Consider the following 25,053-nt stretch of genomic DNA (forward strand, 5'->3'; position numbering starts at 1 on the left):
CTGGCCAGGGCCACACTTAGGACTGAGTGATGGACCGTCTTGATTGCTGGTTAAAGATCCATTCTGATGGAAGCAAGATCCGAGCCACAGAGGCAGGACAGGTTCTAGCTTCTTAGGGAGAGAGAGTAAATGTGACAGCTGAAAACAGCTGGGTTGGAGAGAAGAACGGGGGTTGAGGGGGCGGTCAGTGAAAACCAACAGAGATAAAACAGTCTAGTTTATGTGCCCCAAAGGCACAAGGTGATAATGGACATAACTCCATTCTGACAGCTCTCCGTTTTTCTGCTGTGTTTTTTTTTTTTTAATTGGAATATAATTGCTTTACAGTGTTGTTAGTTTCTACTGTATAGCATTGAGAATCGACACTATATATCCGTATATCCCCTCCCTCTTGAACCTCATCTTCCCGTCACACCCCCCTGGATCATCACAGAGCTCCCTGTGCTTTACAGGAGCTTCGCGCTAGTTAATAAAAGACAGCTCTCCTCTTAATGCAATGATAATGATGATGTTACAGAGGGAAACAGGTTAGCCGAGGGGTTGGCTAGAGGAAGTGGGGAAGAAAGAGAAGGTGCTATGGGAGGGTGCCAGCTTGGCAGAATTTCCCATTTCTTTTGCAGGATTGCAGTTCGTACAGTTTTGTAGGATGAGGACTTTTTAAGCTAACCATTCCTCTGAATGAACACAACAGCCGTGTTTCTGTGTGCATATGGAGAGACCTAGTAGTAAGTCCCTTAGGAATTATCTCACTTAATTCTCATCCCAGTCCTTTAAAGTGGGTTAGCCTCATTTTTTCCCCCGCTAAAGAAAGAAAATGAAACTTGGAGCAGTTGAATACATTTTGCTCAAGTTCACACACATCATAAGTGGCAGGGCCAGGATCAAACCCGAGCAGTTTGACTCTGCCATTCCTATTCTGAACTACCGTGTGATGCAGCTTCTGATTTCTGTGACTTGAGAGGACAGTATATCCCTACAAGTGGTCTTTTACTTGAGTGAAATACCCATTTGTCCTCTGCCTCTGAGGCCTTCGGGGTCTTTAAACCTGTGCGTTTTTCAGAGAGCGAGAGCACCTTGAAAAAGCAAGAGGCAGGGCTGTGAATCATGACCTCTTGGGCCAGAAGAGCTCAAGGCCTTTGAGGTAAAATGTTTACAGTAGCTAATTGGTAACATAGTTCTCTGCTGGGAAGATAGGAGGGTGAATCAGTTGAAACATGCTGCCCAGAAACCCCAACGCGAAAGTCAGGACCCTGGTACATTCCTACAACCCTTTTTTAATTAAAGTCCCTGGTGGCTGACCCTCGTCTGCAAATCTTTGTCTGGACCAATATGTGCTGTGGTCAGTCATGTCAAGTGGTGTTTTTTTTTTTTTTTTCCCTTCTCCTGTGTCATCTATCAGTGCAAGCCACCTGCCTTTGATTACTTTCAGAAATAAGCAGACTTTGTTATCTTCATCCTGGGGAACCAGGAGGGATCAGAAAGGGAGTGAAAGGGAGTGTTTCCATCTTCCTTGAGGATGAGCTGGAGTAAAATCCAACAGGGAATTTTTGCATCTCCCAGTCCTAATACCAGCATGAAAACAGATGGCTGCAATAAATAAGCAAAATAAAAGAATTTAGCATTACGGCCTGTTTAACTTTTCCAGGCAATTTTGAAATTTTCATTGACAAGTTCTACTAAGTACATTATCAGTGTTTTGTGTTATTTTATTGCCAATATATTTTTCAGTGTGAACAAGTGTGAACAAGTCATCACATACTCTTACCGCCTTTCTTATCCTGTGCTGCGTGTGCAGTCGCTTGATTTGTGTCCAACTCTTTGAGACCCCATGGACTGTGGCCCGCCAGGCTCCTCTGTCCATGGAATTTCCATGGAAGAATACTGGAGTGGAGTGGCTTTTATCCTATATATAAAAAGAAAAAGACCTGCTGTTGACATAGATACCGTTTTCCTACTGTTTCCCAATTTCATAAGAACATAGAAAAGAAACATAAGAGAGTGAGTTTCAGGGCTTGATCTCTTTTAGGCCCAAGTATGGGCTTCCCTTGGACTGCAAGGAGATGAGCCCTGGGATTTCTTTGGAAGGAATGATGCTAAAGCTGAAACTCCAGTACTCTGGCCACCTCATGCGAAGAGTTGACTCATTGGAAGAGACTCTGATGCTGGGAGGGATTGGGGGCAGGAGGAGAAGGGGACGAGAGAGGATGAGATGGCTGGATGGCATCACTGACTCAATGGACGTGAGTCTGAGTGAACTCCGGGAGTTGGTGATGGACAGGGAGGCCTGGCGTGCTGTGGTTCATGGGGTCGCAAAGGGTCGGACACGACTGAGCGACTGAACTGAACTGAACTGATGGGCTTCCCACCTGACAATGCAGGAGATGCAGGAGACTTGGGCTCCATCCTTGGGTCAGGAAGATCCCCAGGAGTAGGAAATGGCAACCCACTCCAATACTCTTGCCTGGAAAATTCCATGGACAGAGAAGCCTGTTGGGCTACAGTCCAGGGGGTTGCAAAGAATCGGACACGACTAAGCATACAGCACATATATACAAAGTTGGGCATATACATCGTGTGTGTGTGTATAAAACTTGTTTTATAGTTAACAGACATTTGTAGGAAGAGTTAGTCATTGGTCATAAAGGACTCATTGTCACTTGAGCTAGATGGTATTGCAATTGCTTTTTTCCCTGGCATATTTTTTTTGTGATCTAAATCCGGTTCTTTATTTTCAGGGCTACGAAGGTTCTCTTATAAAGCTCACATCTAAGCAGGTAAGGATTTCAAACTTGCACATAAATGATCGCTTCTAGAATAAGTTTTGATTGACTTTCTTCAGGAATGTCACAAGGGCTCAACGTCCTTTTTTTTAATTTCCATTAAGATTTAATTTTTTTTTATTGCTCTAAAATTAAGGGTGAAATCAGGAATTAGCAGAAGAAAATGATTCCTAATTCCAAAGCCTCCAGCTAGAGTGTCTGAGACTAGCCTCAAGGAAGGCAAATATAATGCCTCCAGCATGGTTATATTAGGATTGATCTGTATCTTCAAAAGAAATTATTGTCCAGATTCACTTTTACTGCCAATTCTTTCCTGTTTTTTTTTTTTTTGTTAATACAGTTAAATAGTCAGACTTTTCATTCACAGTCAGTACGAGAAGTTGATGGTAAAGAATCAGGTTGTCTCTCAAACCCTTAATAACCACATGCAGAGTCTTAAGTCTAGAATGGCGCATAACAGGCACAGGTGCAGAATGGAGGTAGGAATCAGTGACCCTGATAGCGGCTTCAAGTGCCTTGAAATTTTTTAGCTGTGTGCTTTTTTTAACCCTGAGCAACCGGCGTCTCACTTTGGGTCACTTTTCGTCTCAATACGGTATTCTCTGGTTCATCAGGAATAAGCTGTTGCAACCATCCTTCTGGACTCAAAGATACTGAGTCCAAAGCAATTAGAAGCCCTCTGTTGAGTTGGAACAGTATGGTTTGCACACCTAATTAAACACAGAACTTTTAAAAAACATCCCTTGGGATTTGAGATTAAAATGTTCATTATATAATTTTGATCGTGCAGTGAGACTACAGGGCTTTTATCACTGTGTCATTATATTCCTTGCACTTACAGTGTACCAAAAGGTGATTCGGTTCTCTTTGCATTTTAAACGATGAAGATGCTGAGGTACAGTGAGTTCGATGTAGGACAGTAGAGCCTCTCCACCCAAGTTTTCCTCTGTTCCCTGGTTCACTGCTGCTCACCTTCCAGCCCCTTCTAGACTTTTTTTTTTAAATGATTCTCTAAATCTCCAGCTGTCCCTTGAAGAACCACCCTCACCATCCCTTTGATCCATGTTAGAAATTTGGCTAAGCCACTGAGTCATGATTCTTCTGGACTGGCTTTCTGATTTCTACCCATTGCCTGCGGTCATTTCTTTATCTGAGCTCTTTGGTTTGATGTCACCTTTGACCCAGAAACAGAGATATCCCCTGATATTTTTTTCTTCATATTTCTCTTTCTTTCCTTAGCCCGTAGGTTTTGTCAGTTTTGACAGTCGCTCAGAAGCAGAAGCTGCCAAGAATGCTTTGAATGTAAGTACGAATGATGTTCATCTTCAGGGGTTTCCGTATGAGGTGAAGGGAAAGTAATAGAGTCTCTTTGGACAGGAAAGCAAATGGAAGGGATGTGACTACTTGATCTAAGAGGAACGGACTCTAATTAGCCGCATAAAGAGATTTTGCCTAAAATTGTGGTCAGATGTGCAGACTATTAAATAACACTTTGCTCGTCTCTAGCCCTTACTGTAATGCTCAAGATAACCTGATGCTGGGGATTTTATTTTAATTCAGCCCAATCACATCCCATGGTGGTATGCAGTTTACTTCAGCCCCCATTATATTCTCAGTGGCTAACCCCAAGTCAAGAATAGATCAAAATCTTGGCTTTCCTTAACACGTGAGGTTTTTAACTTATGTGGCTTTTAAGGGCTTCCCTGGCTGTCCATTGGTGAAGACTCTGTGTTCCCAATGCAGCAGGCACGAGCTCCATCCCTAGTCAGGGCTGCCTAAAATATATTTTTAAAAGGTATGTGACTTTAAAAAAAGGTTGTAGTCTTTATTCTGATTGATTTAAAATTTGCATATACTGCTTCCCCAGTAGACATTCAGCATTGTGGTGCATAATAAAGGATTTCCTTCTCCAATGCACGAAAGTGAAAAGTGAAAGTGAAGTTGCTCAGTCGTGTCCGACTCCTAGGGACCCCATGGACTGCAGCTTACCAGGCTCCTCCGTCCATAGGATTTGCCAGGCAAGAGTCCTGGAGTGGGGTACCATTGCCTTCTCTGATAATAAAGGATAGGCAACTACAATTGAGTAGAGATAACCTGTCTTTGGTTTGTAAGCATTTTGTTTGCCAAATTTTTAAGACTTTTTACCAGCTTTAATTTAGTAAGATTTTTTTCCCTCCCTTTGGTATTTAAAAAAAAAAACAAAAACAAAAACCAAAAGCAGTTTAAGGGAAATCAACCCAAGAGAAGGTGGTAGAAAGCAGAATTTAGTTCTGTGTGCCAAGGCCTGATCCAGGTGAGGCGTCTCAGTGAAGAGCCTGGCTCCATCCTTCTCCAGACGGTTGACTTAAGCGGCTATGAATGAGGTGTGAGTACAGCTGCCAGGAGTGTTGGAATACTCGGAGGGTCGGCATATGTGAACTTGGGCTGTGGGTCCTGCAGGTGTCCTCCCAGCTGTTTCTCGGCGCCTGGAGGCCCAGCGACCCTGTGGTGAGGGGGGCTGCAGGAGGGACCCTTCCTCGTGACTTGGAGACCCAAGGAAAAGAGCTTCCGAGGGAGACTGTTTACTTGGCATATGGGTGTCGTCGTGACACAGTCTTGAAAGGGTTTTCAGCTTTGGAAAACACGTGCACTCAGAAGAACAGTTTGCTCATTTTGTTGGTTTTTCATGAAAGTGTACAGGAACATCTGAGAATCTAGGAAGTCCAGAGAGTTTAGGATTTTCTGGATTTGGACTAGGGACCTCCTGGTCAGAATAACTGCTACCTCTGTTCCTCTCCCACAGAACAAAACGTAATTATTTCCTTCAGTTGTAAATGCTGAGGCACAGTATATAACTAAAAATTTTGATCGAAAAATGGTTTTGTGATCTTCTCAGTATAACCAAATTTTAAACTTAAAATGGATTTCTATTTAGGCAGTGTTTCCTTTCATTCTAGCCAGGTGGCATCTTTCTTTTTTAATTTTTTTTTAATTTAAGAATTTATTTATGTGTAGTTGATTTATAATGTTGTCTTAATTTCTGCTGTATAGTACTGTGATTGTTATACATACATGTACTTTTTTTTTTTCCATTATGGCTTAGCACAAGATAGTGAATATAGTTCCCTGTGCTCTACAGTAGGTCTGTGTTGTTTATTCAGTCTGTATATAATAGTTTGCATCTGCTAATCCCGATTTCCCAATCCATTCCTTCCCCCTTGCCCCTCACCTTGGCAACCACAAGTCTAGTCTCTGAGTCTGATTCTGTTCGCAGTTGAGTTCATTTGTGTTGTATTTCAGATTCCACAGGAAAGTGATACCATGTGGTATTCGTCTGTCTCTCTCTGCTTTACTTCACTTAATATGATAATCTCTAGGTCCATCCCTGTTGCTGCAGATGGCATTGTTGCATTCTTTTTGTAGCTGAGTAGTATTCCGTTGCATGGACGTACCACATCTTCTTAATCCAGGTTGTTTTTTTTTCATTGTCTTACAAAGGAAATAACAGCAGTTGAAGCTTGTTCACAAAGTGGGCTTTCCTTCTCCTCACTTTATCTCTCCTCTGTGTTGAAACATGTTACTGACTGTCTGAAAAACTGTAAGGTTTTTATAGTGGGTTTTTTTTCTAACAAGAGTTTATTTTTTAGATGTTTAAATGATCATAGTCACAAATTGTTTCTTTGCCTTAGTAAGAGTATAGCAAGCATCATTTCATTTTTTCTCAGTGCCGAGGGTTCAGTTCAGTTGCTCAGTCATGTCCGTCTCTTTGCGACCTCATAGACTGCAGCATGCCAGGCCTTCCTGTCCATCACCAACTCCTGGAGTATACTCAAAATCATGTCCATTGAGTCGGTGGTGCCATCCAACCATCTCATCCTCTGTCATCCCCATCTCCTCCCGCCTTCAGTCTTTCCCAGCATCAGTGTCTTGCAGCTGGTTCAATATCCTTGCCGTCCAAGGGACTCTCCAGAGTCTTCTCCAGCACCACAGTTTGAAAGCATCAATTCTTCTGCACTGAGCCTTTTTCATGGTCCAACTCTCATATCCACATTTGAATATTTACTGGTGGAGTTTTAAACCTGAGCTTTCTTCTGCTAAGAGGTTGACTTGTGGATTTAGAGCATCTATTAAAGTGCTGGTTGATCTGTTTCTCGATATTTTTAACTTTTATAAAAAGTATTGTATTAGAGTTTTTGGTACCTTAGAAACTGTCCTGTTCAGAGAGCTGAGACCAGAAAGGATGGATGGCCCAGCCAGGAAGGGCAGGTTTACAACTACAACTAGCAGGAAGCCTCCCGTGTCTTAGTTCTGTCTGCTTCATACAACATCTTGCTGTTTGCTTAGTCCGTGGAATGTGGCTTCATTTTTCCTGGTGGCAGTGACAAATGATTTAAGTCTCTCTGTCCAGGACAGATGCCCACGATAAAGTTTGGTGCAGGACCATGGAGCAGGTTTTCTTTCTTCTCTTTACAGAGAACATGGGCCCGTTCAGGACAACATACTTAATCGTGAAGCTGACACATCTCTCTGACCCAACCTAGTGTGATCTTTTTCACCATCATCTTTTCTAATTGGTGAATTAAAAACATACGGCGCTCATAACCATTACAAAATTTTCTCCTATGTCATTCGTCCAGGCTTCCCTTAAAATCTTTCCTTCGCATTCCTTTGGGGGAAGGTTCCGTGTTGTAATGTCTTGTTTTCCATGATTGAGAAACGTAAGCCTCATTCCAGTAAGTCCCTCTTTGTAGGTTTGTTCACAGTATTATAAACCACTTGTCCGTGTTTAGAGCGTCTCTTCTTGTTGTTTGTCTGTCTTGGTTACTGTCTGTCTCAGTTATGAGTACTAAGTCTTTTCCCCAAATGACTTGAAGTGATTTTTAAATCCATTTATTTTTTTTTTCCAGTTTTGGACTGTGCTTTAGCTAGTTTGATAATTTTATGGAAAAACATGCCCAGACTGAATTAAGTGGTAACACTGAACCTTTATCGGGGGGTTAGTCAAATCTTCTAAAGTAAATACAGTGTATTTTGGTTTTATAGTAAAAACACTCAAGTTAGGCTAAAAAATAGCCCAAACCCAGACTTGCCTTCAGGTTATCTGTTATCTCATTAATCCACATGACTGGAAACCCCATCCATTCTTTAACCCGACAGCTGAATATCTAACCTGTCCTTTACCTCCACTCACATTTATAATTGCTGTGCTAAACTTTCTCCGTTTTCCATGCTAATGGAAGAGGGGGCTGATAATCCAACTGTCTGGTTATTTTTCAGATTTGTTTTTAATTTTGGAATGTAAATCAAGTGCAGCCATATTGACAGTTAACAGTCTTAATTTAGTAAAAATATGAAGAAACACAGGAAACAAGACTGGCCTGGAGGCAAGGACCCTGAGCAGAGGTGGAATAAACCATCTCTGGCTACTGCTGCCAGCTGTGGAAACCCTAATATTGCCATTGCTGTGCAGCCGGAATTGTGCTTCATAAACAAGAAGGATTGGAAGTTAACACTTAAAATACACAGACCTGTCAGCAGTGTCTGTTTTATGTCCATTTCCATGGCAGGCATTGTCTTATGTTGGTGTTTGAAATGCACTCATTTAGAGTACTTTAAAAAGTTGTATGTGGCCTGTTGAGGATGTGTGCCATCTTGTTGGATACCCCTTCTCACCTCATTTTAAACAGTTGTCATGGGCCTAGGCTTCATTATAAATTTATCAGAGCTTGAGAAGTGTGATGCAGTGTAACAATGAACATCATTACAAATTGCCTTCACAGCTGAACCTTGGGATGTCACAATAATTTGCTTTACTCTCCAATCTAAACTCATGGACCTAAGTGATCTCTAGTTATCACTGTGCCCTCAAGTCTATTGGATTCTTTTTAAAGTAGCTTTCTTGAGGTACAACTCAATGCTTTTTGGTATGTTATAGTTTTGAAGTATGTAAAGCATCTATACCAATTTGAAATGTTAATGATTTTTTTAAGTGTGCATTTAATACATTTACCATGTTGTGCAGCCAGCCCCACTGTTTGTATCTTTTCATCATCCCAAACATAAACTTTGCAACCGTTAGGCAGTACCTCCCTGTTACTCCCTTCCTCTGACCCCTGGTAACCTGTCATCTGTTCTGTATCTCTTAACTGGCCTATTAACTGGAATACTTGTCATTTTGCGTCTGCCTTCTTTCAATTAGCATGATGTTTTCATGCTTATTCCATGTTGTAGCAGATACCAGAACATCTTCCATTTTACAGCTGAATAGTATTCCATTGGATGTATATTCCACATTTATCTGTTCATCTGTTGATGGACAGTTTCCACTTGTTGGCCATTGAGAATAATGTTTCAATGAACAGAGGGTTACAAATATGTGGGTCCTTAGTTTTCAGTTCCTTTGGGCATATACCTAGAAGTGGAATTGCTGAGTCATATGATACTAATATTTTTAGCTTTCTGAGAGACGTCCAAACTTTATCATATTGGCGGTACCATTTTATGTTCCACTGGCAATGTCTGGGAATTCCAGTTTTCACTATTGTCACTAATACTTATTTTCTGTTGTTCTTTAAATAACAGCCATCTTACTAAGTGTGAAGTGGTCATTGGTTTTTTTTTGATAAATACTTTTTGACTAATTTCAGTAGTACAGTTGATCATTGCAGTTGGAGATTTGATTTCTCTTGGAATCTCATATGACTTAAAATATTGTTTCTTTTAATGGGGATTAGTAAGATTTCTGTAATGTCAGTTAAAAGTAATGGAACTGTGTTACCCTTAAATAGTTTAAATATTTAAAAAGTTTAAATACCCTTAAATACTAATTTCAGTAGTACAGTTGATCATTGCAGTTGGAGATTTGATTTCTCTTGGAATCTCATATGACTTAAAATATTGTTTCTTTTAATGGGGATTAGTAAGATTTCTGTAATGTCAGTTAAAAGTAATGGAACTGTGTTACCCTTAAATAGTTTAAAGTGTAATTGGTAGTTGCTCAGTCGTGTCTGACCCTTGACACACCATGGACTGTAGCCCACCAGGCTCCTCTGTCCATGGGATTTCCTAGGCAAGAATTCTGGAGTGGGTTGCCATTCCCTTCTCCAGGGGATCTTCCTGGCCCAGGAGTTGAAGCCAGGTCTCCTGCATTGCAGGCAGGTTCTTTACTGTTTGAACCACCAGGGAAGCCTATAATTGTTTACCTGTTCATAAAAGAAAGGAAGGGAAGAGCCAACCCTTAGATGATTCATTTAATAAAATAAGACTAGGATTTTGTATTCTCTCATATAGAATATGCCACACATGAAGAAAAGGTGTTTTCTGAAGGTCTCAATAGACCTTGAATTAAAGAGAAAAAAGCAACTTGATTTTGAAGAGGGAAAATGTAGCAGTTATCTTAGTAAGAAGAAAATGAAGAGGACTTGAGGATATATAGTATTAAATTATTTATTGGTTACTGAGGACATTTATTCAACTGTGTGGTAAAAAGAATTTCTAGAAAAATCTTCGGTAGTTTGTAAGAAAGCATGCTGAAAAGGTACTTGGTAGTGTCCCATGGTTAAAAACTGATAGAATCAGGAAAATTTAGTTTTCTTCATCTCCATAAATTAAAGTAAGCATTACAGTTACTTGCATCACAGTGATCCTGGCCTTGTGCATAACTTAAGTTTAGTTGAATAGCTTGAGCTCTCCAACTACTGAGTTTTTAAACACTTGCATATAATTCATTCATTATTCCTATACCAGGTTTCTCACTTGTGAAATAGGGATATTACTTCCAAAAGTGTTAAAGGGAAATCAAGGAAAAATACTTGGCATGCTTCCTCAGTGGTATCTCTTTCCCCAGGCAAGAATACTGGAATGGGTTGCCATTTCCTGCTCCAGGGGATCTTCCCGACCCAGGGATTGAACCCGGATCTCTTGCATTGTAGACAACATTCTTTAGCACTGCACCACCTGGGTAGCAGATGTTCTCAGTGTGAACCCATTCAGTTCAGTTCACTCAGTCATGTCCGACTCTTTGCAACCCCATGGACTGCAGCACGCCAGGCCTCCCTGTCCATCATCAACTCCCGGGGTTTACTCAAACTCATCTCCATTGAGTCGGTGATGCCATCCAACCATTTCAGCCTCTCTTGTCCCCTTCTCCTCCCACCTTCAATCTTTCCCAGCATCAGGGTCTTTTCTAGTGAGTCAGCTCTTCGCATCAGGTGGCCAAAGTATTGGGGTTTCAGCTTCAGCATTAGTCCTTCCAATGAAGGACTGATCTCCTTTAGAATGGACTGGCTGGATCTCCTTGCAGTCCAAGGGACTCTCAGGAGTCTTCTCCAGCACCACAGTTCAAAAGCATCAATTCTTTGGCGCTCAGCTTTCTTTATAGTCCAACTCTCACATCCATACATGACTACTGGAAAAACCATAGCCTTGACTAGATGGACCTTTGTTGGCAAAGTAATGTCTCTATGAACCCATTACCTGAATGTATTTTCTCAATGAAAAGATGTACAAACTGTTGAGCACCGAGTGATAGCAGGGGAACTTGAGACAGGTACTGGCCACACAGAAACAGAAGTTTGGATGACAGTCTCTGCGTCCTGTATCACAGGGTTTGCTGACAGTTTGTATGAGTCAGGACTTTTGATCTTAATATTTGTACAGCTTGCGAGTTCGGTGAATTGTTTCCACTAAACAAAACCTTTCGCGTGCACAAGCATCCAGATGGCCTGTCTCAGCTCCCCGTTCACCAGGCACCCTGTCAATATGTTTCTTATCAGGTCTAAAAATTTCTCCCTGAATTTCTTTTAGCCTGTTGCCCAGAGCGGTTGAAGAGGCCCATTTACTGTGATCCCAGCTGGGAACTATGCAGGGCTGCCAGATGAGATCATGCATCTGATCTAGTGTTTATCTGTTAAATCTGTTGATAACTGCTTACTCTTGACTTGCAGTTTAGAAGCAGCCATTTGACCTCACTGAGTTGGGGGCTGCCTGTGCCCTTCCTTCCTTGATGACTGGATCCTCCTCTTTTTCTCAGCAACTGTGTGCACTTCGGGGCTTGGCAAACAGCTTAATTAGGCTACCCTCCTCACAGAAATTTGAAATAGGCCCCTTTTTTTCATGTGTGTGGGAGAAGGGGGCTGCGGTCTGCTCTCTCTTGTAGTTTTGGATTGTTGCAGAACCTTGCTAAGGATACTGCAACATAGAAATTAAAAGTTGTTCTGAAAGAGCAATTGAAGATGAATGTGAGGAATTTGGTGAATTCCCAGTCTTTGAAGAAAAGGAGGTTATTTAAGTCTGTTAAGCATTCTCATAGGAAAGTGGGAATTGGGATGCTAGTAAAAGACATTCTAAGGACGTGTGAAGAAGGAAAAGTAGCTGGAAGAGTTTGCATCACCAGTTCCCCAAGGGAAGAGGCAGATGGAAGCCCAGGGTCTTGTGCATAAACCCCTGTTTAGTCCAGTGACACGTGTGTGTGGAAATCTCAACTCTGCCCGGCTTTTCTCGAAGTGAAATAGTTCATCAAATATTACATGGCTGTGTGAAACCGCCCTCAGACTTCACATTCTAGCCTTTTTTCCCCCCTGAGGATCTACATGTTAAAACTTATCTCGACTCTCTTTAAAAGGCTATCTTGTATTGACCTTGCTTGCCCTTTCTGCATGGTTCCTCAGGTATTTCAGAAATGCTGAGAAGCTCTTTGCCCCTGTTGTAAATGAAAGTAGAAAATATGGTTAGTGTTCGCAGATCCTGTAGTGCAACGAATGATTTATTGGCTAGGATTCTTTTTGGTCAGGAAGCCAAGCTAGTTTTAGAACCAAAGATCTTGACGCTCTAGGCCATATACATTCCTGATTATTCTGCAGTGCAGCATATTTTGGGGCTTTAAATCCCAGTGAAGTGAAAAAGTGTTAGCTCCGCAGTCACGTCTGACTCTGTGACCCTGTGGATTATAGTCCGCCAGGCTCCTCTGTCCATGGCGTTCTCCAGGCAAGAATACTGGAGTGGGTTGCCATTTCCTTCTCCAGGGGATCTTCCCAACCCAGAATTATAACCCAGGTCTCCTGTACTGCAGGCAGATTCTTTACCATTTGAGCCATCAGGGAAGTCTTTGCTGTAAAATCACTCTTCTGCTTCTTAATGACAATGGCTTAATGTTTCTGACGATCTATGCAGATTTGAAGTTTTGGTCCACAAAGCTGAAACTCTATGCCTTTCTCTATAATTAGAATGCATTAGAACCTTTTTTAACCTGGGGGTGGGGAGGGGTAGGACTTAATGGGGAATAGGTTATTTTGATTGGAGAAGGCAACGGCACCCCACTCCAGTACTCTTGCCTGGAAAATCCCATGGATGGAGGAGTCTAGTAGGCTGCAGTCCATGGGGTCGCTAAGAGTCGGACACGACTGAGCGACTTCACATTCACTTTTCTCTTTCATGCATTGGAGAAGGAGATGGCAACCCACTCCAGTGTTCTTGCCTGGAGAATCCCAGGGGCGGGGGAGCCTGATGGTCTGCCGTCTATGGGGTCGCACAGAGTCGTACACGACTGAAGTGACTTAGCAGCAGCAGGTTATTTTGACAGGACATTTGTGAATTATTCCACTCTTATTTCCTTTCACATATATACAGTATTTCTTTATGATAAAATACAAACTTTTCTTGCTGCTTCAATAGACTTTAATTATTACTACATGGAAACATTTTAAAAAATGAGAGAAGCACAAATAGTCAAGGATTGTTTTGTACCTAAAAATAGGAGGAGATAGAGTAAATGTTTCTAGAATGTGAAACATACATCTAATGCATTATAAACATAGGAATAAGAGGATAAGGAATGAAATAATTCTAGTGAACATCAAACTGACTAATTTAGAATGTTAAAAGTAATAAAATCTTAAAATGCTAACATCTGTAGAAAAATTAACCATGAAATATATTGACTAAAATTTCTCTTCTAAAAATGTAGTGATAAGTTTCAATAGAAAACAGTTTGGAAAAATTAAGGGATACCTCAAGTAACCTTGACATTACATAAAAGGATGTATGTTTTGGTTTTCTAGGCATTGTGGCAAGTAGATTTGAAAAGATTGGTTTTAAATGAAAAGATCCAAATGATTTCCCTGGGAAATCCAGTCGGGTAGAAAATTCCTAGTGTGAACTTCCCCCTTGGTAACTAGAAGCTTGTTTTTGCATCTGTGACTGTTTCTGTTTTGCAGATAGGCTCAGTAGTAGCATATTTTTTTTAGATTCCACATTTAAGCAATATCATATATTTGTCTTGATATTTGTCTTTGACTTCACTCAGCATGACACTAAGTTCAAGTGGCATTATTTTGTTTTTTTCTAAAGGCTGAGTAATACTACACTGGATATACATACCACATGTTTATCCATTCCTCCATTGATGGACTTACAGGTTACTTCCGTGTTCTGGCTATTGTAAATAGCGCTGCAGTGAGCATTGGGGTACATGTATCTTTGTAAATTAATGGTTTTCTCTGGATATATGCCAGGAATGGGATTGCTGGAGCATGTGGTATCTCTCTTCTTAGTTGTTTAAGGAACCTGCATACTGTTCTCCATAGTGACTGTACCTGTTTATACCCAGTTTGTATATGCATAGCATAGGCATTTTCACAATATTGATTCTTCCAGTCCAAGAACTTGGTATGTCTCTTCATCTGTATCATCTTTGATTTCTTTCATCAGTTTTCTGAGTATCGGTCTTTTGCTTTCTTGCATAGGTTTATTCTTAGGTATTTATTCTTTTTGATGTGATGGCAAATGGATTTGTTACAGTATTGTTTTTTCATAGAATTTTAGCATTCATTTAGAAGGCCGGTATAATGTTGCCAATAAAGGAAAACTGAACAGAAGGCGGGAAAAGCCATCCTGGGTTACAGGTCATAGATAGACCTCAATGAAAAAAGTGAACAACTGGATTATAAGAGAATCTGACTGTTTTAAACACCTTAGAATGCTCTATCAATGACAAATGGAGCAAACTCTTAGAAAAGTTCACAGTAAGAAGTTGATTTTTGCCAACCATTGCTATATCTTCTTAGCTTATCTGTGGGGGTGTTCACCAAATTCTAAAAACATACTTAACATATCCCTGAGAATGAATTTTAATTCACTGATATTAAAAGTATATTGCATATTTGATTTAGGTGGGTGGTTTTTTTGTATTTGTGCATAACACTAAGTGTATACCTGTGAAAAGGTACTAAATCTCTAACCTGTGGCTGAGAGGAGAACAGAAAGTGTGTCTTCTTGGTAACCACTTTAGCCTGTCTGAAGGGCTTTCTGGTCAAAGGCAGTGTAATAAATAAAGGTGTCAAGCAGGCTGACCTGGCTCAAATCCAGATTCTGCCACTTACTAAATTGAGGTTTTCTGCACCTAAATTTTCCTTCTGTTAATACTGACAGTACCCATCACAAAAGGTTAGGGCATCAAGTTAAATGATATAGGTATTTTTAAAGCCACTAGTACTCAATAAATGGTAAAAATTCTGATAATTGGTGATTACTGTCAAAAAGAACTGGTTTTAATTCCTTAAGTCCCCTTTCCACAGTTTGATTTAAAAGTAGTTTCTGTGGAATCCCAAATTATACTGAATTCAGAGTCCTTCTAAACATTTATTTGTTTTATAGTGTTGTTAATGGTAAGTTGATTCATCAATCCTTGGAGTGTTGTAGGGAAGCAAAGGAATAGTGTTGTCCTTAATATTCAAGTATCCAGAGAGGGAGGCTCAGAAGGGAGGGGATGTATTTGTGTATCCATATGGCTCTTTCATGTTGTCCTACAGCAGAAACGCAACATTGTAAAGCAGTTCTCTGCCAATTAAAAGAAGAAAAAGCCTCCAAAATACTGTGAGCCCAACAAGCACAGGGTCATCTCACGTTTTTATTCTGTTAAGCTGACTGTGCACATGGCTTTCTCCATTTCCGGTTCCAGTCCAATCTGTTTAAAACCAGAGATACCGCCCCACCCCTCCACCCACCCCATCAATTCCATAGGAATTTCTGTAACAGCCAGTGAGGTTCTTCAGAGTTTTGTGTCTAGACGCACCTTTTAGAGAGGGAGAAGTTTGGACTCTGCCTTGTCGGATCCTGGTAAGCGTCCTTGAGGTGCCGCTTTGGAGAGGAGGAAGTGTGCTGATTCACGTCGCTCAGAGATGAGATCCGCTTTGACTCACTATTTTGGCTCCCTGTGCAGCACAGGAAGTACTTTTCCGTGAACTTCCGAAGTTTGGACTTCACTGTTTACATTCTTTTCAACTAACTCTTGCTTAAGCCCCAGATTCTTGGTTGGAAAGAGCCTGCAAGCCATTTGATGGTCTGGGCTCGAGGTTTTTTAAAAACCAGTTAAAGGAGCAAATGCTACCTTCTTTTTTTAATTTCTTTATTTTTGTTGTATTCATCAGAACACATTTCCCACCCACAGATTGATTTATCTGTCGTCATGTTAATAAGTGACTTTGGGGACCAAATAAGTAACTTACTGGTTAAAAAAACAACTGAACTCATTTTTATCCTCTATAAAGTTGAGGACATACCATCGACTTCTTAAAAATATGTTTAATCTTTAAATGTAATGAACCTTTTCTTTCTAAAGACTTATCTTTTTCCTGATGTGTAGCTGAAAAATACTTAACTTGGAGGTACATATTTTTGACTCTTCTTGGTATTTCACTTCATTAAGATTATCCTAAATTTGGTTATACACACACAGTATGGGACAGTCCACTGGATCCTGTTGGGGTGAGGGCTGTTCATTGCTGATAAACTAGAGAGCAGAAACAGAGCTGTAAAAATATTCTCGGAGGCCCATTGTGGGCTGTATCTGATCTTTAAATGGAAGTCTTTGGAAATGGTTTTGGAACGTTTAGGCAACTGCCTATTTTTCAGTTGTAGGGTTTGTGTATATCACCACTGTTCTCCCCCCACCCCTCCTATTTGCTTCTGCACCAGTCACTAATAAAGACTCAAAGTAAACTTTGCACAGCGATCCTTGAAGCATATACAAAAAGTTAAGATGGGTGCTCAGATGACTTAACATGCACTGTCCGTGAACCTGAAAGAAAAGTGTGTTAAATGCATTCTCTTTGCCCGCCTACCTCACAAGTAGGACTTACTCTTCATAGGCATTTCTACATAGACATAGAAATACTTGGTTTCTGTAATTCCAAGACTGTTTATATTGCACAGTATTCATCATTCAACGTATCTCAGAGTTTAGAAAGTACCTTAATAACACAAACTCACATATATCCACTGTCTTCATTTTTCCTGGCATGCACCTAATATGTACAAGAGGGTGTTGGTTTCTTTCTTGCAGTAATTAGAAAATTAGTATGTAATTAGTATGATTATTCTTTGCCTTAAAGAACTGACATCACTCTTGAAACTTTAGTCTCAACACTAGTAAAAACTAGTAACCCTTTTATCTTTAAAGGACCAAGTCATCTATTCATGATACATTGGATTCGGAGTTAATAAGCATTTAGAAATGCACTCCTTTGTAGTTTAATTCTGGGTTTTGTGATTTGCACAAGCTGTATGAACACGTGTGTGGCCTTAATGAAAGTGATGCCCTCAATTTGCCATCACTGGGAAAGGAGACTTACACTATTATTTTCCAGTTGTAATTGATAGGAATTTGAACATAAACACCCTTGCCTTTTCATCAGATACACTGTGTGACCAGCTGTATATATTTTCTAGACTGGCTGGTTTAGAAATATACACTATGGCTAGGGACAGGGTAGTGATTTCTTTTGTTAGTTTTATCGTTTAGCCTTCCTTTTTCTTCAGTGGCAGATTTGCTGATTTAAGCTCATGATCTGGGCTTTACAGAGATGAATCACACACCCTAGGAATCATTTACCTTGGCCTAGCACAATTTATGGAGAAGGCAATGGCACCCCACTCCAGTACTCTTGCCTGGAAAATCCCATGGACGGAGGAGCCTGGTAGGCTGCAGTCCATGGGGTTGCGAAGAGTCAGACATGACTGAGCGACTTCACTTTCACTTTTCACTTTCATGCACTGGAGAAGGAAATGGCAACCCACTCCAGTGTTCTTGCCTGGAGAATCCCAGGGACGGGGGAGCCTGGTGGCCTGCCGTCTATGGGGCCACACAGAGTCGGACACGACTGAAGTGACTTAGCAGCAGCAGCAGCACAATTTATTTCTTACATTTCTTTAGGCTCCCTCTTTAATCCCTGAAGTTTTTGCTGTGACAGCTATAAGGTTTTGCACAAATACCAAGTAGTTGGTTAAGGCAGAATCTCTTTGTTGATTCCTCAAATAAGTTAACCATCAAAATTCTGAGGTTCCTCCAGTGTCCAGCAGAGGAGCAACAGACATGAGGCTAATGTCACAGACCGCCCTCAAGCCAATGTGGACCGTCAAAAGACTGTGTGCAGGTTTGCTCCAGATCACGTTAAGATCTTCTCAGACACGCAGGCCTGGAGAACAGACTTCTGGACACAGTGGGGGAAGGAGACGGTCTGTCTATATATTGAGGGTGGGCTGAACTGAGACAGTAGCATGGAAACATACATTACCATATGTAAAACAGATAGCTGGTGGAAAGTGGCTGAATAACACCTGGAGTTCAACCCAGGGCTCTGTGATGACTTTCACGGGTGAGACGGAGGTTAAGGATGGAGCGTATATACACTTACGACTGACTCATGATTTTGTATGGCAGAAATCAACACCACATTGTAAAGCAGTTATCCTTGAATTGAAAAAAAATCTTCCCAGAGTCAGAAACTTTAAATAAAAACCATTGCCCAGTATCTACGTTCTTTTAAACTTTCATCGTGAGAGCCATTTCATGCCTTCGTTCAGCAGATAGCTGAATGACCGCCTTTTACTCGCGCTATTACTCCCTCCCCTGGGGTAGTGAGGAGAGGCTTAGGTTTACAGTCACTGTCCCATTAATGAGACAGGAAAGAAAGAGTCTTCAGGACTAAACAGTAAGAGGGACTGCTGGCAGCACAAGTCACATTTGGCCTTTGTGGTTTAAGGATTCCAAGAGATGCCTTTGTCCCCACCAGAAGAGTTGACCCTGTGTGCCTTCAGAGGGAAAATGTTAACGTCAGGATTTCTGAATGGACGCGCGCTCTCTGTACTCTGACCTGTGCTGCCTCCGTGTAATATTATTTGTCTCCAAGCGTCACTCTAATATAGTGCTGTAACAGGTTAACTGACTGTGCTTGAAGTGGAGACATCCCTTTCCTAACGTTGTCAGGGCTCAGCGCTCTCAATCATCCTTTTCAGGACAGTTTGAGAACATAGTGGCAGAAGTTCAAACAATCATGCCCCCTCAACCCTTTGGAAAATAAACTCCGTTTGACTCTGATTCTGTTGACTCTGATTCTGTTGACAGCGATCCTTGAAGCATATACAAAAAGTTAAGATGGAGTTATAGCGTTTTCAAAGGCTCTGTCATGACTTGATAGTCATCCTATACAAAGCATATTCTTCCAGGGCATGGTTATGTACCAGCGGGGGTGGGGAGAGCTGCATAACAGAAAATGTGCTTTATTGGAAAAGAAATAAACTTAGCCGGGGTGAATGGTACGGAGACCCGGATCCAAAGAACTTTTACCTAATCATCCTCCATGGTGGATCTAGTCTCTGGAGTTTCCCAAGAGCTACTCACACTGTGAGAAACCAGTAGACATGGGCTAGAGAATTCCAAGGTCACACAGCTGTTCCCTGTGGGGGAAATGAAACCAAAGACAATAAAGGAATATTTTGAACCTGTATATCACTAGCTTCTCAAACAGCAGCTCAGGTAGCCTGCTTCCTGCAGTTGGAGGAAGTCTGATGGTAGAATATGAATGGCATTCTTCTCTTTTACACGTGGGAGAAGCACCGGTTCAGAAAGTCCAATGGAGAAGAAACCCCATCAGTCCATGGTAGCTGGGCCGCAGGAGTGTTTCATAGGCTGACATTAATCTAACCATGGAGCAGAAGTCATTTTTTCTTACAGTCGACCCTGTGATGTATGGACGGTTATTCCCAGTTCATAGATTAGGAAACTGAGGCACAAAAGTTAAAAAAAACATACCCAAGATCAGTACTGGAGGTCGATATGAATGCATACAGCAGACTTCAAAAGCTAGACAGTTGCTAAATTTTTTTTAAGTTGGATTTTGGAGAGAGGTTCTACTCAAAATTGGTTGTGACCCTGAATGGAGTATCTCCTTATAATTGTCATTATAATTCGCTACAAGTGATGGTTGTTCTGGAGAACCTGTTTTCTTGCTTCCTTCACCAATATGTGAAGAGGATTCACCAGGACAATTTCTATTTGTTTTTCTGATCCTTCTAGATTGGCTGCAGAGGAGAGGCATCAGAAATCAGGTTTCCCTCATTTTGTTTTTGTGTCAGATAAAACCTAGTCTTAACTAGTTGTAGGTTTTACTGTAAGAGTCTGGCTTAGTTTTGAGACAATCTGAATTTGAATTCTGCTCTTCACACAAAAGTGAAGCCAGAGATAAACTGTGTTTTTACTAAGTGGGCTAGGAAATATAAAAAATTTTTTATTCCAAGCCAAGGTTGGCTAGTGAGGGATAATCATGGGCTTCTCTGTCTTGGCCAAGCTGGTTCCATTATGACACTCAGACCTGAGCTGATTGCACAGTATTGTCAGAGGAGGAATTACTCAATACATAGGCTTCAAATCAAGGGTAAACCTCAGGAGACATGTTAGTCTAGATGTGGACATAGTATTTCTTTCACTGAACTTCTCAAAACAAGATAAAGCTTCATTGTATTTTAAGGAATAAATATCTGGTTTAGAAACAAAATTCTACAATTTTTTTTTTTTTTTTAAATTCAGAGAGTTAAAAATGAGGGGCTACAAGACATTTGGGCTTCCCTGGTGGTTCAGATGGTAACGGATTTGTTTGCAATGTGGGAAAACCGAGTTCAGTCCCTGGGTTGGAAAGATCCCCTGGAGAAGGGAATGGCAACCCACTCCAGTTTTCTTGCCTGGGAAATCCCAAGGACAGAGGAGCCTGGTGGGCTGCGGTCCATGGGGTCTTAAAGAGTCAGACATGACTGAGTGCATAAGACATCTAGAAACATAATGGTTATTGGAAGATTTTTACTTTTTTTTTTTTAATGTGGACTATGTTTTAAAAGTCTTCATTGAAAATGAATTTGTTATAATATTATTTCTCTTTTTTGCTTTGGTTTTTTCATCCCTGAGGCCTGTGGGATCTTAGTTCCTGGATCAGGGTTTGAGCCTGCACTGGAAGGCAAAGTCTTAAACACTGGACCTCCAGGGAAGTCCCTGGAAGACTTTTAAATCAGTCAGTGGAGTGGGTCAGAGTCCAGCTCTGATGGGCATAACCATGTAACCCAGAGTGCATCATTTGGAACGGATCTCTTCCTGAAAGCTTGATCTAGATACGTTACTGTGGAAAGGGACACATTCTTTCCAGATGACTCTGCTTAGGCGAGGAGGACAGTGAGTAGTAAATCAGATTATTCTAAGGTAAATCCAGGGCAAGCACTTTGAGGTAGTTGGATTAAGAAAAAGAACAAGGCGTAATCCGTCTGAGGGTTTCTCAATGGGCAGTGACCCAGCGGCACGAGCTGTCGTATTAACAGTGCTGTTGTTTCTGCAAGCAATGCCCTTATTTAGGAAAAGTATGAAATATGGTTTACATCTGATGGATTCTTCTCTTCACTTACTCATTCTCTGTTGGAATTCACGTCTGCCTAAATTTTAGCACAGCGGAAACTGAACAGCAACCTCCATTCTTATGTGGAAATAATGTCTCCTTCACGGAACTGTAATGGACGGAGGTTCATGACATTGTACAGGAGACAGGGATCAAGACCATCCCCAAGAAAAAGAAATGCAAAAAAGCAAAATGGCTGTCTGAGAAGGCCTTACAAATAGCTGAGAAAAGAAGAGAAGCGAAAAGCAAAGGAGAAAAGGAAAGATATAAGCATCTGAATGCAGAGTTCCAAAGAATAGCAAGAAGAGAAAAGAAAGACTTCCTCAGCAATCAATGCAAAGAAATAGAGGAAAACAACAGAATGGGAAAGACTAGAGATCTCTTCAAGAAAATTAAAGATACCAAGGGAACATTTCATGTAAAGATGGGCTCAATAAAGGACAGAAATGGTATGGACCTAACAGAAGCAGAAGATATTAAGAGATGGCAAGAATACACAGAAGAACTGTACAAAAAAGAGCTTCATGACCCAGATAATCACAATGGTGTGATCACTGACCTAGAGCCAGACATCCTGGAATGTGAAGTCAAGTGGGCCTTAGGAAGCATCACTATGAATAACGCTAGTGGAGGTGATGGAATTCCAGTTGAGCTATTTCAAATCCTAAAAGATGATGCTGTGAAAGTGCTGCACTCAATATGCTAGAAAATTTGGAAAACAGCAGTGGCCACAGGACTGGAAAAGGTCAGTTTTCATTCCCATCCCAAAGAAAGGCAATGCCAAAGAATGCTCAAACTACCTCACAATTGCACTCATCTCACATGCTAGTAAAGTAATGCTCAAAATTCTCCAAGCCAGGCTTCAGCAATATATGAACCGTGAACTTCCAGATGTTCAAGCTGGTTAGAAAAGGCGGAGGAACCAGGGATCAAATTGCCAACATCTGCTGGATCATCAGAAAATCAAGAGAGTTCCAGAAAAACATCTACTTCTGTTTTATTGACTATGGCAAAGCCTTTGACTGTGTGGATCACAATCAACTGTGGAAAATTCTGAAAGAGATGGGAATACCAGACACCTGACCTGCCTCTTGAGAAACCTGTATGCAGGTCAGGAAGCAACAGTTAGAACTGGACGTGGAACAAAAGACTGGTTCCAAATAGGAAAAGGAGTACGTCAAGGCTGTAAATTGTCACCCTGCTTATTTAACTTCCATGCAGAGTACATCATGAGAAACGCTGGGCTGGAAGAAGCACAAGCTGGAATCTAGATTGCTTGGAGAAATATCAGTAACCTCAGATATGCAGATGACACCACACTTATGGGAGAAAGTGAAGAGGAACGAAAGAGCCTCTTGATGGAAGTAAAAGAGGAGAGTGAAAAAGTTGGCTTAAAGCTCAACATTCAGAAAATGAAGATCATGGCATCTGGTCCCATCACTTCATGGGAAATAGATGAGGAAACAGTGGAAACAGTGTCAGACTTTATTTTTTGGGGCTCCAGAATCACTGCAGATAGTGATTGCAGCCATGAAATTAAAAGACGCTTATTCCTTGGAAGGAAAGTTATGACCAACCTAGACAGCATATTAAAAAGCAGAGACATTACTTTGCCAATAAAGGTCCGTCTAGTCAAGGCTGTGGTTTTTCCAGTGGTCATGTATGGATGTGAGAGGTGGACTACAAAGAAAGCTGAGTGCCGAAGAATTGATGCTTTTGAACTGTGGTGTTGGAGAAGACCCTTCAGAGTCCCTTGGACTGCAAGGAGATCCAACCAGTCCAGTCTGAAGAAGACCAGTCCTGGGATTTCTTTGGAAGGAATGATGCTGAAGCTGAAACTCCAGTACTTTGGCCACCTCATGTGAAGAGTTGACTCATTGTTAAAGACCCTGATGCTGGGAGGGATTGGGGGCAGGAGGAGAAGGGGGCGACAGAGGATGAGATGGCTGGATGGCGTCACCGACTCGATGGACATGAGTTTGGATAAACTCTGGGAGTTGGTGATGGACAGGAAGGCCTGGAGTGCTGCGATTCATGGGGTCGCAAAAAGTTGGACATGACTGACCAACTGATCTGAACTGAATGTATACACATGCATGCAATCAGCGAGAATCAAAATTAAATTTTGATCTGGATTCTACCAATCGATAATCAGGACTTTAGGGAGATTCCTTGACTTTTCTTCTTCATTTCTTCATGTATGTTTGGGAGGCTATGGAACTTTGGATGAGGCAGTTTTTATATCGTACGGGACTGTCCTACTCATTCTAGGAGTTTAACATCCTTAGTACCTTCTGGTTAAAAGCACTCTCATACATTTCCAAATATCTCTAAGGTGTGTGCTGGGTAGTAGGGATGGGGGACAGGTACCCATGGTTGAAAACTAGGAGGTTAGGAGGTCCCCAGTGTGCAGTACCAAATGCTGTGACTTTTATCCTTTAGACACTCAATGCTTAGCATCTGAGAGCCTACCCCAGTTCCCCCTCAGTTCGCCTCTTCTGTGATCTTTACTCAGGTAGTTTGTTTTATAGTTTTTGTTTTAACGTTTGGGCATCACAACTTCACTTCTGGTACAATGACATCTTATAAATGGTAGAAAAATTCTATTCATTGATTCATTTTCAGAAACAGTATTGAGTTTGGAGAAACTTTTTAAATTGTGGCACTGGTCCCCCTCCCCCCACCATTTCCTTTCCTCCAATCATCTTTTCTGTATGTATCACATACAGAGATCTTCCCTTACCTTCTGTCCACGCTTGTCTCTGAATGAACCCCATCCATTCCACAGTAACAGGTTATCCAGGCATGTTTCTGTTTGGCTGGTTATTGAGCCCTTTTAAGGCTCTGACTGAATGTAACAACTGTTTTCAGAATCCTGGGGAAACTTTTCAATATACCTTGCTTAGAGTCTGTTTCTAATTCTATTGAATATTTTATGCTGCCTTTAGAAGAAAAAGATGTATTCAGAAAACTATAAATATATTCCCCTGAGACTATCTCTGAAGTATGTATTTACCTCCTCTTACTATCTGATGGAAGTAACATGTCTATCAGTAATTTTCAGAAAAGTCAATATTTCAAACTTTTTTTAACCCTAAAAGGTAAAAATTCTTTCAGTTTCATTTTTCTTCTATATGTTGAAAAATTTGTGGTTCCCAAGTTATATCCTTTCCTTGTGACCTAAATGCTCTTTGAAAATAGAAGCTTTTTATTCTTAACAAATATTCTTTACTCTTTATTATTTATATATTATATTTTATATATTATATAAAAATATTATTTATATATAATATATAATTATATATTATATAAAATATAATATAATTTATATATCATGCTACTGCTAAGTCGCTTCAGTTGTGTCCGACTCTGTGCGACCCCATAGACGGCAGCCCACCAGGCGCCCCCATCCCTGGGATTCTCCAGGCAAGAATACTGGAGTGGGTTGCCATTTCCTTCTCCATTATATATCATAATATAATATAATTAGTCTATATTATTCTTTACTCTTTACAAAATGTTTTAAAATATAATGGCATAAAGATATAAAAATCACAAGCACATTGAGATACCACTTCACACCC

The 25,053-nt window shown here is 40.8% G+C and overlaps 1 protein-coding gene across 5 annotated transcripts in view; it reads left to right on the forward strand.

Moving 5' to 3' along the window:
- The window catches only part of RBPMS (RNA binding protein, mRNA processing factor), a 202,743-nt gene that overhangs the window by 83,043 nt on the left and 94,647 nt on the right, over positions 1-25,053 (forward strand). For all 5 annotated transcript variants that reach the window (XM_019953434.2, XM_070781332.1, XM_019953431.2 and 2 more), the window contains exons 3-4: positions 2,736-2,774; positions 4,020-4,082. In XM_019953434.2, coding sequence (XP_019808993.1) covers positions 2,736-2,774; positions 4,020-4,082 — 102 coding nt within the window. The remainder of the gene's footprint in view (positions 1-2,735; positions 2,775-4,019; positions 4,083-25,053) is intronic.

Source organism: Bos indicus, chromosome 27 (genome assembly GCF_029378745.1).
Source record: "Bos indicus isolate NIAB-ARS_2022 breed Sahiwal x Tharparkar chromosome 27, NIAB-ARS_B.indTharparkar_mat_pri_1.0, whole genome shotgun sequence".
Classification (NCBI taxonomy): Eukaryota; Metazoa; Chordata; class Mammalia; order Artiodactyla; family Bovidae; genus Bos; species Bos indicus.